General features: G+C 56.9%; 1 protein-coding gene across 4 annotated transcripts in view; it reads left to right on the top strand.

Moving 5' to 3' along the window:
• TMEM104 (transmembrane protein 104) overlaps positions 1-15,827 on the top strand; it is a 51,899-nt gene that overhangs the window by 31,101 nt on the left and 4,971 nt on the right. For all 4 annotated transcript variants that reach the window (XR_005055622.2, XM_036997339.2, XM_036997338.2 and 1 more), the window contains exon 9: positions 5,068-5,161. Coding sequence is in view for 3 of the 4 variants with exons in the window: in XM_036997339.2 (XP_036853234.2) it covers positions 5,068-5,161 (94 nt within the window). In the remaining variant the exon portion in view is untranslated. The remainder of the gene's footprint in view (positions 1-5,067; positions 5,162-15,827) is intronic.

Raw genomic sequence — 15,827 nt, forward strand, 5'->3', positions numbered from 1 at the left:
TAAGTAATGTGGTGCCGACTCTGTGTTTGGTAAATCAGCCCCCAGGGAGGCATAAAAATGGGAGAAACTTGCTGAGGACAAAGGCACCTGGGCAGGGCTTTGAAGCTGATTGGAATATGGAAGTTGGAGAGGGAAACTCTTGGCCAGCAGGTGGAATCACAGGTTAAAGGCCTGAGGTTTAGCATCAGCTTGATGTGGGATGTGAGGTGTCGGGGGGAGAGCAGCCAGCAGGATGCAGTGCGGGGACCACAGTGGCCAGACGGAAGGTGGCAGGAAACTTTGGGCCCCTTCTGCCACTTTCTTACTCTGTCATTGAGCCTCTCGGGTCCTTCAACCCCCTCATTAGTAAAATGAGGCATTGTCACCTGCCCAGCGAGCTCACAGATGGCCACGATCATGACATAAAATCCGCCACAGGTGAGCGCTTTGTAAAGGGCGGGGGACCTGCAGCCCTGGGCGGTGATGTTACCACGGGACCGCTTTGATGTGATGGGGTGGTTACAGCAGCTGGGAAGTCAGGGTTGAGGTCAATTTGATAAACAGGCAGAAGTTGGGACCCAGAGACTTTGCAACCTGTTATACTGGAGTCTAATGCGGGATCAGCACCAAATGTACATTTTCATTTTGTTTCCCTGACCAGCTTAAGTTGTGGAGAAATTTAGGAATGGAGAGACAGTAGGAAGCTGCTTTACTTCTGAGCTCTGATGTGGACGCACTCACTCCTGCATTCCTATTTTGTACACTTGAACAAAGGATGTGACATGCCACGTGGTCAGCCCTGGTCACATGTTATTTTGTGTGTGAGCAAGACTGAGTTGCACGGGAGCCTTTCCCGTCTGAGCGCGGTGGGCTGCAGGGGTAACAGGAAGGTGGAGAAGGTGGAGGCCCGTGTGAACCCAGCTCAGCCTCAGCAGGCTGTCGAGAGGTCCTGATGCAAACATCCATTTTCTTAAAATAGCACAGCATGTGTTTCTCCCAAGCCATAGCTGGGGACAGACTGTTAAAACTGTCCCAAACCACTGCCAAGAGGAACGTAAATTAGTAACTGAGCCTTTGGGTTCCAGATGCCAACTGGCTCATGTTGGTGTGAGCCTCTCCACATCGGGGTCTCAGCAAAGCCTCCATCCTATCCACGGAATTTCTGAGAGCCTCTCCCACATCTCTCAGGCTGATTCTGAGAAGTGGGTGCAGAGAGCTGGGGATTAGATTAAGACTCTCTTTATTCCCCTGTCCTGGAGTCTCATTTCCGGGAGAGGCTGGCCAGCCCTGCCTCCAGGTGTGTGCCCAAGTTGGCTCAGCTGTCCTGTGGGGGGCGCTGTGCCAAGAACTGCAGGGACGCTTGATGTGCAGAAGCTGCTGCAGCCCGAGGGCTTGTGGGGGAAATAGAGCTGATTCTGAAGACAGCTGGGTGAAGAAGCAAACTTCCAAGTGGGACCTGACAGATGGCAGGACTTTGGCCAGCGGGAGTGGGGTGACAAGCTCGACCCGACCCGCAAAGGCCCAGCAGCAGGAAGGCGCTGCGCACTCCAGGGAGCGGCCCGGGACTGCGGATCACAGGTTCGCAGGGTGGTGTCTTCAGAGATGAGGTTGAAAAAGGTGGCTAGAGGCAGATCCTGGGGCCACCTGGCCTTTGTCCTTTCTGAAATGACGGGCCCTTGAGAGCTGAACAAGGATAGGTATGGTTTCGGCTGAGTGCAGAGAGCTGAGACGGCACCAGGTGGCTCCAGGCCCGGGAGGAGGAGGACAGGGACAAAGGGATCGGGACAGATTCCCCAGGGGTGGCCCTGAACCCTCCCCAGCCCTTTGCCTACCTGGCTCCTCTTACTTTAGGTATTATATCCTCTGTAAAGCCCTGCTGTGTTCCCACCTCAGCCCCACCCAGGCTGGGTCAGGAGGCCGGGCTCTGTGCTCCCAGTTTCCCCTCCAGGGCTGTGAGAAATACAGTTCTATGATCTGAAGCCACCAAGTTACAGCAGACACATGACACCAGTGCGGAGAGGAAGGAGTCAGAGATTGTTGGAAGTTCAGAGCCAGAGCGTGGGGGTGGGTGGTGCACTTGCCCTGTAGGGCACACAGGAGAGGCAGCTGTGTCAAGCTTTAGACTCCGTGTCAAGCTCGGAGAACCACCGGACACTGTAGGAACTGGCCACGCAGTGCCAGCAGCACCTTGGGAACACAAGCTTCCTTGTGTGCATCAAGACTGGCAGGGTTGCCGTGGGGCCTTTGGTGCGTCTGGAGTCACAGTCTCAAGAAGCAAGACAGGAATGACCCCATTTGCACCCTCCCAAGTCGGTCTCAGACTTTATTCCCAGTGATCATTTTGAAGAGTTCATTAGAAACCAAAGAATTGTTCTTTTTTTTTTTTTAAGAAACACATTTGGCCGCAGCAGTTGGTGTCCTGCCTCCTGTAGTGAGTTGCACTAGGAGAGTCCCTGAACAGAGGCCGAGTTTGAACTGACCAGTGAACTCTGTCCCCACTAGGCCGTCGGAACGCTGGGGCTTTTCTTCTCCTGCGGCCCTTTTCTTCCCCGAGACCTCACGGCCACCCTGGGGTGGGCAGCTCACAGCGCCAGGACGTGTCTGTCTTTTCCCATTCTGGATGCTACTCTGCAGCTGCCGAGCCCGGCTCTAACTAATTTGAAGGGGACACCTGTTCCTTAATTAGCCACTGTGTATCTCAGTCTGGGCACCCTCTGATGCATGAGCTAGTGCCCCACACAAGGGCTGCTATTTGGCAGGCTGTGCGAGCTTTCACCTGCCCACGTGGTGTGGTTGGTCTGCACATCCCAGCCGCTACCCAGCCCTGGATGACACAGCTGTTGACCAAGTCTTCCAAAAGAGCCCTTCACCGCCAGTCCCCACCCTGAAGCTAGACCTGCCATCCCCAGACCTGGAGGGGAGGGCACCGACCTCACTCTGAGCCCCTTGGACTCATGGTCCCCTCCCTCTGTCAGCACCCTGCCTCCACTTCTGACGCAGCCTTTTTGAGCTGTGTCTGTATGCTTGGTCTCTTAAATAGAGGGATGCTCTTAGTGGACTGGAATCCCCTCTGCCAGGGTCTGTAACACGAGGCATCATGTGTATTAGGATCTTGGTAGTCGTCTGCTGAGGAGGAGGGTGAAGATGGACTCGGCATCCAAGAAAGGCCACCTGGAGAAGAAGCCCTCTGCAGCCTGCAGGAGCAGGACGCCCTGCCCGCCCTCGGGGCTCGCTCTGCCTTCCCTGCTCTGACATAGTGGAGCCTTCTAAAAACCAGTCTGCAGGCTTCAAAGATCTGACCTCCCATGTAAGCACCCCAAGGAGACTCCCAGCACCCACAGCTGCATACTGTGTCTTCAGCAATAGGCATCGCAGGTCAGAGGTGAAACACCTCAACACGTGCCCCCCGCCCCCACCCCTGCTCACCAGGCATCCAGCTTTGAGCAGGCCAGGCTCATTTGGAAACATGGTGGCAGGTGGCTTTGTATGTCCTCTCCCACAGAACATTTCCTTCTCCCATCCTTCCAAAGAGACATTCTTTTGAACTTTCCCTCAAGTGGTAATTTTCCTAAATGGCTTGCTGATGATGCTGTGCACAGACTAGCTCTACAGGCTGTGGATGATTCTGTGCCTCTCTGTGTCCCAGGGCCAGACCCCCTCCTCTGTGCCCCCCATCACCCCTGCCTAATGGCAGCGCTTCTCCTGAACGGAAGCAGGGCTGGTTCGGGGGAGCAGAAACCCTTTCCAGAATCTCCCAGCCCTGGTGACTGCCAGGCCGCCTATCCACCCCAGCTAATTAGAGCCTGTTCCTTAAGCAGCACTTTAGTGCTTCGTGTCGTTTGTTCTCACAGTGATAATGGACTTGGATAAGAGGTCACAGCTCTCACTTCCTGCTCTCCTTGCCGAGGGGGCGGGGGAGGGACGGGCCGGCCCCCCTCTGTGACACCCGCCTGTCACAGGGGAGCCAGGGACTGGCTGCCAGGCTGAGCAGCTGTGATGGGTTCGCCCAGATCACAGGGCCAGAGCCTGACTCCCCACAGCGGCCCTGCCCCCCACATTCGGGCCTGCGAGCAGCTGCTGCGTCTCTGGTGAGTGTCATTAGCATTAACGTGATAAAATGGCACAGTGTAGATGTTAATGAGGTCTGGTCCTCTGCTGCTTCCAAGTGGCAGGTTGAAAATGGTATCAGCCCCGTAACCCCAACCCGCAGCGGTGAATTCCTCTGCTCCCTGCACAGCCTGTTTGTCATGGAAACGCAGGCCTGCCCTCAGTCCCAGCCTGGCTCCCCTGTCCCACACGTACCCCATTTCCTTTTGCAAAGAGGGTTCAAATTTCCCACAAACCAGTTTTCTAAGCCAGGGTTTGAATTATTTTTTTTAAAGTAGACACTCACTTTCCTGTTCTGCAAAGAGGAGGAGAGCGGAGGGGTCCAGAGCTGGCAGGCCCCCTTCTCTGGCCAGGCCTCCCCACCCTGGTCTCCTGCGTGCGGCCCCTTCTCTTCCTGGCATAGGGTGTCCCTCACAGGGGTTTGCCCTGGATGCCCTGGCTCTGGTTTTCCAGGCATCCCCTTCTAAGCTAAAACGGGGCTGATTAACAACGTCCTGATGCATCCTTTCCTCTCTGGACGCTTCAGACCAGTGTCCTCTCCACTATGCTGTGTCGTCAGGACCCTGCAGCCCCTCCTCCCCATGTCCTCTCTGTCCCATGAACGGTTGGGGCCAAGGTGTTCCTGTCAGAGCCTCATCTTCCTGCCCCTTGAACCTAACCCACACTTGTGCCCAGTCCGGTGCTGGGCCCAGGGATCTTTGGCATTGTTTTCTCAAGAGGAGGGGCAGCCGATGTCCCTCAGATGTGGTCCTGGGACAGTAAGTGTGCAAAGCATTAGAGAAGCTCGGCTCTGCATTCCTGTTGTGCCCCTTCCACCGGGAACTTCCCAGGTGATGCTGGTTGACCCCAGGAAGCCCCAGCCAGGCCAGGTGAACATGCGGGTTGGACCAGCCTGAAGCAGGCAGAGGCTGTGTGAACAGCCTGCCCCCCCACACCCCACCTGACCTCTGCGCCTCCCTCACTCCTGTTCTCGTCATCCAGGCTGTCTTCACTCTCTTCCTCGGGCCCTTCACCTTCTTTGATGTTCAGAAGACCAAGTACCTGCAGATCCTGACCTCGCTGATGAGATGGGCTGGTGAGTCTGCCCTTCCTCCCCTCAGCCCTCAGCTTCTCGGCACCGGCCGCGTGCTCACAGCTATAGCTGGAACCTGGGGGTGTTATGTGGCCCCAAGGGCAAGGAGGAGGCTCCACCTGCCTTTTGCCACTGGGGAAATAGAGTACCAGAAAAGACAGTGACTCCACGGTCACGTATTGTGGACGAGCTGGAGCTAGGCCAGGGCTGCCGATTCCAGAGCCAGCCTTTCGCACACGCCCTTGCTGGATTCCCAATGAACTGCAGGCTGGGCCTGGGCTCCTGAAGGTCGGGTCAGTCTCTCCCCTGCCCAGGGGGAGCAGTACGGCTCTGCCTTCTCATGGGTGTGCTGTGTGGCACAGCCATAAAACCTGGTGGGCCATGGTAGCCACCTCCACGGCCACCAGGGCCTGAAAAGACACCTCTCCGCAATGCCTCTGACTACCTGGCTGATACCCTGCTGAGCAAAAGCCCCATTGCCCTCAGTGGGGTTTCAGGTTTGCAGAAAGGAGCTCATTCATTCTGCTGCACCATTCCACCTGCCACCTGGAAGGGCCTGACTGCTGACCCACCAGGGCCCAGGATAGGAGGTTGGCGTCCCTGCCATCCCATCAGCCAGCACCTGCTCTGGGATGAGTTGCATACTTGTTTTGGCCTAAAAGCAAAGAATCCCATTACCATTCTGGTTGGGGGGCCTGACAGGGTAGGTCTGACCAACCTCCAGGATCCCGAGGGGTGCGCCTCAGATCCTGCATACCCCTTGGCACAGAGGATCCTAATGAACCATGAGGCGGGGTTCCGTGTCTCCCCCATTCAGTCAGTTTGCTCCTGTGCTCACCTGCAGGCATCTGTTCCCAATTTCCACTCACATTCCAAAGCCCTGGGTTAAACTAACATGACCACCTAGGGAAAAATAGGAACATGTTACTTACAACATGAGACCCATACCAGCTCCAAGGAGAAGGTACTGGAATGGGGCCAGGAGGGGCTACATGCAGAAGTTGGGATGAGCAGGGATCATGACCACCAGCCACCCACCCTCCTTGTAAGTCTGCTTCCAGGAGGTGTTTGAAGGCCCTGGTGACCTTCAGAAGAGAAGTTTCTCAGCAAAACAGTATTTGGAGGGAAATGTGCTCCCTCCCCCTCTCCCTGGCCCAACTCTCATCCTAGCAGCTTCTCCTGCTGCCGCCAGGCCCCAGGTCCTGAAGGTCCGGCCCTGACCTGCAGCATCAGCCATGGGAAGGGGCCTGTTAAACGCTGGTTCCCATTCCCTTCCTGATGACAGGAGCAGAGTAGAGAGAGGGGAGGGGATGCCAGTGCTGCAGCTTGTGTGATGGATCCCCACGTCAGCTCACAAGGCAGTGGCCACCCAGTGATAGCTAATGGCTTCCATAGCGCTCCTGTGCTGTTTAGTGTGACCAAGTCCATTCTGCTTCTGGTGAGCAATACATGCATCAAAGGAGAAGATTGGAAGAGAGAAAAGAGGAGGCTGATGGTAAACAAAGAGCAATCGTCTCAGTACAGGATCCCACAAGGATACAAGACGCTCCCACCCAGTCTGGGTCAGACTCAGCTCCCACCTGCAGAGGACGTGCTGAGTTTCTGTTAGAAAATCCACTGCTCTGTCCCACAGCAGCAGGCCATCCCAGCCCATGGGGGCCCCATTTTGCCTCCCCTTCTCCCACCAGAGCCCCCTCCCACAGGGCACAAGGCAGCCGCTGGCCCCACGGACCCCCCTCCTGAGGCCCCGGGCCCTGGGTGGCAGCCTTGCAGTGTAGCAGAGGGAGGAGGCAGTGGCCTTGAGGGAGGTGCTTGGCAGCAGAGAGATGAGGTGGAGACCAGCTCGTGTTGTTGGGTGGTGACATTGTTGCCCTGACATCATTGTCTCTGCAAGTCATTCGCCTCTTTTCTCCCTTTGATGCAACAGAGAATAGATGGCAGCAGCCTGTCTGTGAGCCTTCTCTGCAGAGTGGTGTGGGCGCACAGGGGGTCGTTCTCCTCAGAGTCAGGGCCTCTGCGCTTGAGAAGCAAACCTCTGCGTGACACAAAGCCCTCTCGGGGGAAACACAAATTGCCCGGTTAAATAAACTCTAACGTGTAGCCAAGCCAAGGATTCGGTTCCCAGATGGGGTTCTTGGAGCCACCTGGGCACATTTGTGCCCAGAAGGGGAAGGTGTTTCCCTCACGCTGACCCCAGGCAGCAGCCTGGCATCAGGAAGGGAGGTAGGGGATGGAGCTTGAGGAGGCCCAGGGAGCCACGCTGCGGGAGCGGCCGAGGTCTGCTCACTGGACATTTGCAGGCCATTGGAGGGATCTCCCCTGTGGCCCAAGATTGCCCCAGGTGATTTTTCTAGAAATCCCCCAAAGCCCTGTTTGTCTTCTCAGGTCTGCACCAATTGTCAGTTTGCCATGGACTCCCTTTTCATTTTCCTCCTGAAAAGCAGCTGTGCAGTTGTGTCACCCCGACTCCTGCACACCCTGCACCCCTCTCCCCAGGTTAGGGCCCAGACTGTCCAAGACAGCTGAGTGGGGAGCTCGGGGTGGCAATAGCTGGCTTGGGGTCTAGGAAGACAAAAGGGAAGAATGAGACCAAAGGGACCGGAAAATCATAAATAAATGTGCTGAGCTGGAAACTTTCTTGTGCTTAATTAGGAATTTGTTCTGCCATCTGTTGAAATGAGGCCGGGGTGGACGGCAGGAGCCCCACCCCAAGCAGGGCCCCCACGCTCAGGACAAGCTGAGAGGCCTGGAGGCCTGTTCCTCTGGGCTAAGTGGGGTTCCTCTGGGCTAAGCCCTTCAGTTCATTAGCCCCAGGAGCCCCTCGTGCTGCCATAATAGGATTGGAAGGGCTGGCTGGCCTTTGCAAATAGTCACTTGTCAGGAAAATGTCAGAGCATATATAGGTGGACGTGTTGATTCATTTCTTTTGTCCCACAAATAAATTCTGTGGAGATCTAGCTGGTCAGTTTGAGAGACCTCGATTGCAGTGCCTCTGAATTCACACAGGCAAAGATGGTCTCCAGCTGCCATCCTGGCAGGTTGCTCAGGCCTTGGCAGACTCCCTGACCAGTCTCCTTTGTCACCCGGTCACTCACGCCCCCTGGGCAGCTGCTTCATATCAGCGGCAGGCTCCCCAGCCATGGCTTGGGCCCTGGCCCAGGGGCCGCATCTGCTGGCAGCTCACACCGCACCTCTTCTCTTCAGTGAGGGCCCCAATATTCACCACAGCCCAGGCATGCCTCGGACAGCCGCTTTGTCTGGTGCTGGCAGAGTCAGGACACCCCTCATGGGGCAACAGTGAAGATAAAAATGGGACCATGTGGACAGCGTTATCAGCACAGTGCCTGATATTAACCACAGCATTCAGATATTAGCCACAATATGCATCCCGACCATCATCATCTCTGTCAGCCAATGAATCCCACAAGTGGCCTCAACGGGAGCCTCCCTTGGGACTGGCCTTGAGATCGGGGGTGGCCCAGGTCACCTCCAGAAAGAGCTGTAGTGCCGGTGGCCCCCAGTGAGCCTCACGGATAGCTCTGTACACGCTCGCTTCTGCCCCTGTGCTGGTCCCTGAGCACCCCGGGCAGGGTGCCCTCCCTGCGCCCGCCAGCCTCCACCCTCACAGCTTCCGGGAAGCTTGAACCCAGGGAAAATGAGAGGTAAGCCCATCTCACAGAGCCTCTGGGGGCATCCTCTGGTCCTCTCTCTGTCAGCCATCCCTTAGAGACACAGCCAAAGCTCTGCCCTTCACGCCCCCAGGCACGGCAGCTGTGCTTCAGAGCCCAGCCCCAAGCTGCTGCGCGTGCCCGAGGGCTGTTGTCACCTGGGCCTCCGAGCAGGGAGCTCTGGCTGGAAGGGCCCTGGCAGCACCATTACTTCGTCCCCGTTACCAACCCCTGGCAGACGCCTCCCACTTGGGGACACAAACAGCTGGCTCAGCTCGGGGCACCCCATTTGGTGTTATTAAAAACCCTAGTCTTTCTAATAAAGGCTCCGGAGCATGGCGCCCTCGCTGGTCTGGGCTGTGAGGACCCGCAGGGCTCTTTTCCTCTGACTGTGTGTTCAGAGCAATGCCAGCACATGATTCCCGTCTCTGGGCTCCCCTCAAAGTGGGTCAGGCGCCGTCCTCTCCAGTGTGGGGATGAACTTGAGCCTGCCTCATGACGTTTCTCAGCCCTGCTCTCCCTATTGCCCCACCCCGGGCCCGGCCAGTGCCCCAGATTTGTGTTCCAGACCAAGGCAGTGGGGAGAGGTGGGACTCCGTGGTGGTGGCCCGAGAAGCAGAAGGTCCCCATGAGGAGGTCACCACCTGGGAACATAAGGGCTCCTCGGTTTGGCCTGTCCCCAGAATTACCTGTGGCCGCTTGGCTGTCTCCCCGCGGATCGCAGCTGATCTCAGCTGAGTGCCTCTCTGTGGGCCGGCTCTGATATGTCACCATCAGCCACCAGGGGTCTTCTCTGTCTGGGCCATCTGTTCCCCACCTCCTGCTGGCTTGATATGCCAGCGTGGTATATGAATTCCTTCACAGCCACTCACTGCTGTCCCCTGACTGTTTTCTCAGAGGCCCAGGAAGGACCCCCCTCCCAAAACGGAGGTGGCATGCTGGTGCCCCTGAGCAGCCAACCAGCCTTGGCCTGCCAGCACCACCGTGCCCTGTTCTCATGGGCAGTCCCATGCTCCCTGCCCACCCTCTCTCTAGGCCATGTGCAGGGTTCTCCTGGGCTCTGAAGTGTCTAGCTTTCCCTCATTACACACCCAGTGGAGGAATCCAGGAAAATCTTTTTGTATATGTTTCATTTTGGTCTGAATTTTATTCTTGATTTTGTAAAACTTCTATCTGCAAATGCAGAAGTCAGTTTAGAGGGGAACCTGGGGTTTCTGTCCTAGGGCCCTTTGGGTGGGGAGCACACTCAGTAAAAATTTGCTGAAGAGCCAGCCATGTGCCACCAGATTGCGCCTTTGGGTGCAGCAGCCCTGACCTGAGAGCTCCGCTTGGCCCGAGGAAAGGCTGGTGCTCTCTTAGCCACACCTCGCCTTTGGGCAGCCCTTGCTGTCAGCGGCTCTGCTCCACATGTGGCTGGTATGCGTGCTTACCCGGCCATCAGACAATCCCTCTTGCTCCACCCAGGAGCTGCCTGGACACTGGCGAGGGAGGGGAAGACAAGACCCAGGCAGCTCAAGGTCAGCAGGGTGAGGCGTCTAGCCGATGACAGTGGGTGCAAGGGTGCCTCTGCACAGAACTGGGCTCCACGGGAGCCGGGGTAAACCGTAGCCTTGCGTCCAAGTCCATCAGCCATAAACATCTGCAGAGCCCATGTGGAGCTCTAGAATTGACCTTCAGACCAGAGGAATCCAAACAAGGTGCCGCCTCTTCTTGTCTTCGCACCCCTCTCTCCACCCCAGTTTCCTGTCTGCATCAAATTACTGCTTAAGAGGTGTCTCAGCTCAGGCTCCAAAACAGAATGCAACAGGCTGGCTAGCTTAAACAATAGAGATTTATTTTCTCAGTTTTGGGGGCCAGAAGCCCAAGGCCAGGGTGCCAGCAGGGTTAGTCTCTGGTGAGGCCTTTTCCTGGCCTATAGATGGCCACCTTCATGCTGCGCCCTCTCATAGGCTCGTCTCTGCACGTGAGGGAGAGAGTTTTGGCATCTCTTCCTTTTTTTTTTTTTAATTTTTTGTTAAGGTATTATTGATACACACTCTTATGAAGGTTTCACATGAAAAAACAATGCGGTTACTACATTTACCCATATTATCAAGTCCCCACCCATGCCCCAGTGCAGTCACTGTCCATCAGTGCAGTAAGATGCCACAGATCCACTATTTGGCATCTCTTCTTCTCATGAGAACACTGGTCCTGTCAGATCAGGGCCCACCCTCCTGACCTCATTTCACTTATGACCTCCTTATGGGTCCCATCTCCAAATACAATCACACTGGGGGTCAGGCTTCAACACCGGAATGGGCAAGGAGGCACTTGAGTCCGTAACAAGAGGAAGGGCTGAGTGGCCTTCAGGAGAGGTGGAAGTGCCTTGGCTTATGTTTCTGACCTCAGGGAAGGGACTTAGCAGCCAATAGTCAGAGGCCCCTCAGCTCTGCTTTCCCACGATTACAAACCGAGCGCTCTGACAGCTTCAGAACGGAAGTTGGAGAGCCCGCACTCCCAGGTGCCCTCGCTGTGCCTCGAGGCTGTGGAAAGGTAGGGGACAAAAAGTCCAGGACTCGTGATTTCAGAGTTAAGACTCATGCTTGAGACTCAAAGGCCCGCACTCTATCAGCGACCTCCTCCTGACACACTTGGAAAGAGAAGGGCTCTGCTCTGGGTCCTCCAGCATGAAAGATGCAGCCCCGGAGTAGAGGCTCAGTTACGCTGGCGATTTAAACATCCTTCTCTGCTCTGTGACGATGATGATGGCAATGACCATAGAGCTGGAATCCTCCAGGAGCCACAGGGGCTGACCCCCCAGGGGAAGGTAGGCAGATTGGCTTTGAATCCCTTCCCTTCAGTGGAAACCCAAGTGATTCTTTTGTGAGCTACCACAGGCAAGGCCAGCAATCAGAGAATGTCTTACTGGCTTGGGGCAGAAATCTGACCCAAGGCCCAGGTGTTTCTGGAGACAAGCACAGCTGCGCCCGGAGCCGCTTGCTTCCCCAAAGGGAGCTCCTCCCGGACAGAGGCCAGCGTGTCCTGCCTTCTCAGGGCAGGAAAGGAGCCCCCACCCCAGCCCACAGCCAGTGCTCAGGTGGCAGGGCGACAGCTGAAAAAGGATGGACTAACACGTGAGCCCCAAAGAACCCAAACGAAATTCCTTTTCAGCCTCCCTTGGCCGTGTACCGAGAGAGCACATGCCAGGGGCCCCCAGATGAGAGGGTGGTGGGACAGCTTGGCCTTGTGTGGCCTCAGGTGGAGCAAGAGGGGGTCACTGGTGCACAGAGCAGGTGTGAGCAGCCTGTCCAGGGGCCTCGCCGCACACCCCCAGAGCCCTAAAGATCAGCGCTCACCTGGGAAGGGTCATGACTGCCGCTGCACCTGGCCAGGGAAGGAGGGCCCACCCCGCAGCCAAAGGAGACTTAGGTGAGAACTGGAGGTTGACACGTGTTCCTGCGCCTCGCTGGGGCCTGGGCTTTCAGGATGGGGTGTAAGGTTGCTGCCATAAAACAAGTTACTTCCGCCTTTTTTAGCAATTGCCTGGGTGGGCTCTGTCTCAGGGCTGGGCGGCACTGTCTCAGCCCATCCTGCACCCTGTGTTCACTTCCATCTTCAAGGCGAGGAGGCACAGGCACTGATGAGTGGTGTGGCCGCCCCGAGGTGCCGCAGCTACGTGGCAGAGGCAGGAGTTGAACTCAGTGTAACTTGAGAGTTTGGGTTTGTTTAGAAGGGCAGCAGCCCCCACCTCCCTCTGGCTGTTTCCAAGGCATCAGAGCTTCCTGGGGTGAGCTTCCACTCACCCCGCCCTGCGCCTGCAGGCCCTGGTAGCCTGAATGGCTCTCCGTTCACATATTACTTAAGGAACAAATGCCCATCACCTGCTCCCGCTTTCAGAGCTACAAAACTGCTTGGTCTTTAGCAGTTCTCTGCTCAGGCCCTTGTTACCCCAGCAGCTCCTCTCAGCCTCCTGAATCTCAGGAGGCCCAGGCCAACCTCCGACTCTACTAAGGAGGGACACTTCATGCCCCAGCGCCCTCCAAGGGCAGTGTGGTGGTGAAGGCGGAAGCTGTTGCCAAATCCTCCCCGAATGCAGCTCTGGTGACAGGCCCAGCACAGCCATTCACTATTAGCCCTGGTGTGTTGATTCTCTGCTGGGAGGAGAATGCTATCCTCCCAACAGCTGCCTGGACGGATGGCCTCCACCTCTCATGAGGCAGACCTGGAGCCACTTACGGGCTGGGAGAACAGCACGGCATTTGGGGCAGCCCAGTCTGGGGCCTACCTGAGCCTCGGGGCATCTGGGGCCAGGTTCAGAGGTCAGAGAGTTGAGAAGGCAGCTCTTTGGGAGTCAGCCCAGCCGAGGCAAGGTGCGACACAGTGGCTGGTGTGTGGGAAGGGCCTACGGTGCTGACTCAGGTCTAGCAGCGCCTCTTGGGGGGGCCTGGCAGCTTTACCCTGGGCGCTTAGAAGTGTGACCCTAACCCCGACTGCCTGTGTGCTCCCTGAGCACTGGGAATTAAGCAAGAGGGTGTGCGTGCAGCCTGGCTGTAGTGGACGTGCATCCCCCTGCTCTCCCACAGCAGCCATGCTCCTTACCCTTCCCATGCCTGCAGAGAAGACAGGTGGCACTGGGGTCAGGGCTCCAGGCTTCCAGGGAAGCTCTGTTCCAGCTGGAGCCTTTATCAAGGTGTCCCATGGACTCAGTGACCCAGGATCACAGGTCCCTTCAAAACATGCCCAGACCCAGCCAGGGCCTCCCTATGCAGGGCAGGCCGTCCTGGTAGTCACAGCACAGGGGGACTCAGAGCCTGTCTGTCCTTGAGTTATTCAAGGTGGACGAACGCAGTATCATGCCACTGGGCTTTGGTGTCCCAGTACGCACCAGGGCAGGTGACCGAGAGCTAGATAGGAGGACTCAGGGTCAGTACCAGGGCACAGGCTTGCCCTCCGCTCCTGTCTGTCCCGCTGCCTCCTGAGGAGTGGGTGTGTGGGGCTGGGGAAGCAGGCTGCAGCTCAAGGCGAACTGATGCAGTGTCTCAGAGCAGCGGTCAGGGTACGTCTGTGAAAGTGGCATACCTCTCAGGCCAGGCCAAGCGGTGCCCTGGCTGTGGGTAACCCAGGGCACTATGTGGGCCCCTCCCCCTCTCCTGCTCTGCAGAGTAGGACAGCCCAACAGGTTTTTCCAGAATCTGGTTCTGACACCTGATTCCCTCTGTGACCCCCAGGTGGTCTTCTACCCTGGGGCTTGGATGCTTCCCACCACAGAGCTCTCACTACCCATCCAACCCCTCCAGCCTCCCCCACTGCCCACTGGTGTGGCTGTCACCAGTTCTTTCATTGGCTGTGATTTGTCTCCTGTAACTCCCACCCGCTGGTCCCGCTGGACTGCGGGCTCCAGGACAGGAGGGGTGTCTGCTTGCTCAGGTGCTATCCGCAGATGCCCAAATCAGCAGCGGTGCACGGTGGGCACTTGGTTCATCTTTGCTGAACATGTGGATGGGTGGTCCCAGCTGAGCCCATGAGTTACACAGACAAGTGCAGTTGTTTTCTCATGAGCTATCATGCAGATATTTCAAGAGAAATCCCCTGTCCCATCTCGTCACCTTCTGAGGTGGACAGCCAGTCTTCATGTGACGTGTATCAGGCCCTCACCTCCCTGCCCCCACGGGATCCTCCCCAGCAACTCGCTGCATCTCCTCACCCACGGAGCAGATTTCCGATGCGGGACACAGTGGGATGTGGTTGTGACCCAGGTCTTCTATTCAAACTCTGATCAGGGCCTGGGGGGGTCAGAGAGATGCTAAGCTGGCCCTACCCAGTGCCCATCCTCGTGGCCCCCCATGCAGCCTCGGCAGGTGGGCACGAGCTGTCGGTGGCAGTGCCGGCTGAGCCCTGGGCATCGGCGTGTGCACTCAGAGCCCTGCTCTGACCTGTTTCCTGGCAGTGTCTGTCACTCACAGCTGTCATCCTCATTTCATCTTGAGTTTGTATCAGACCTAATGAGTTTTGGAAGCAGTTGTCTCCCAGAGACGGGATGATCAGTCTAGGAGATGGCCATTGAACTCTGCTCCTCTGTCAACCAGGGAAGTGGGGAGGCCGGGAGCAAAGGGGCATAGTCACAAGGGCAGGGCCTGGTGGCAGCAGGAGTCAGTCTTCATGTCCCTAGTCCTGGGCACTCTCAGGGTCTAAGCAACCTGTGCCTGCATTCCTTCTCTCTCTGTCCCTTCATTCCAAGCATCATCAGTGTCTCTGAGCTTGCCAACGTGGATGCTGGGGCAGAATCTTTTCTGGGCCCCTCTACTCCAGAGAGCAGTCCAGCACCCATCCAGTGTCCTCACAGTGCTTGGGGGGAACTGAAGGGCCCCCATGGCTCACATTCCTCTGGTCCTTCTGGAGGTTAATGGGGCTCCTGGGGAGCTGACCTCACCCGCACTCCAAGCCCAGGCTGCTCCCCTAGGGTGCATGCTGCTGGAATTGTGTGCCCTGCCCAGAAGCACCTCTCAGCTTGAACGCATTACCACGCTGCTCCGGTGAGGGACTTTCCCCAGCTGGAGCGTAAGCGTCCTGAGAGCAGCTCGGGGCCTGGTTTTGCTTCACCACACCTGGCACTGGCGAGCACCCAGCAGACACTCAGGGGCCACGGGGCCACAGAGCTGCCCCTGCACTTCGTGCTGCTAAGCCACACCGCTGGGTGAGCTTTCCACAGAGCAGCATGGACTGTGGCTAAAGGGAGTGGGGCTCACCCAGCGCACCTCCCACCATAGCCTGTCCCCTTCGGAGGCTTATCCAGGAGCTGCAACCCCACCAGGCAGCCACCTTTTAATGCTCCTGGAATCGCCTCCCCAGAGCCTCCGGCATCTTAATTCCTGGACAGGAGCAAACACCCAGTCCTTAAGGGTAGGGCTGGAAACAGATTTGTTTGATTAAGAGAACAAGGTGGGTAACTAATCTAGATAATAGCATTGTGATGTAAAATTAATTATACCTAGAAAATTGAGAGAGAAGCTTTATCATCA

This window comes from Manis javanica, chromosome 4 (genome assembly GCF_040802235.1).
Source record: "Manis javanica isolate MJ-LG chromosome 4, MJ_LKY, whole genome shotgun sequence".
Lineage (NCBI taxonomy): Eukaryota > Metazoa > Chordata > Mammalia > Pholidota > Manidae > Manis > Manis javanica.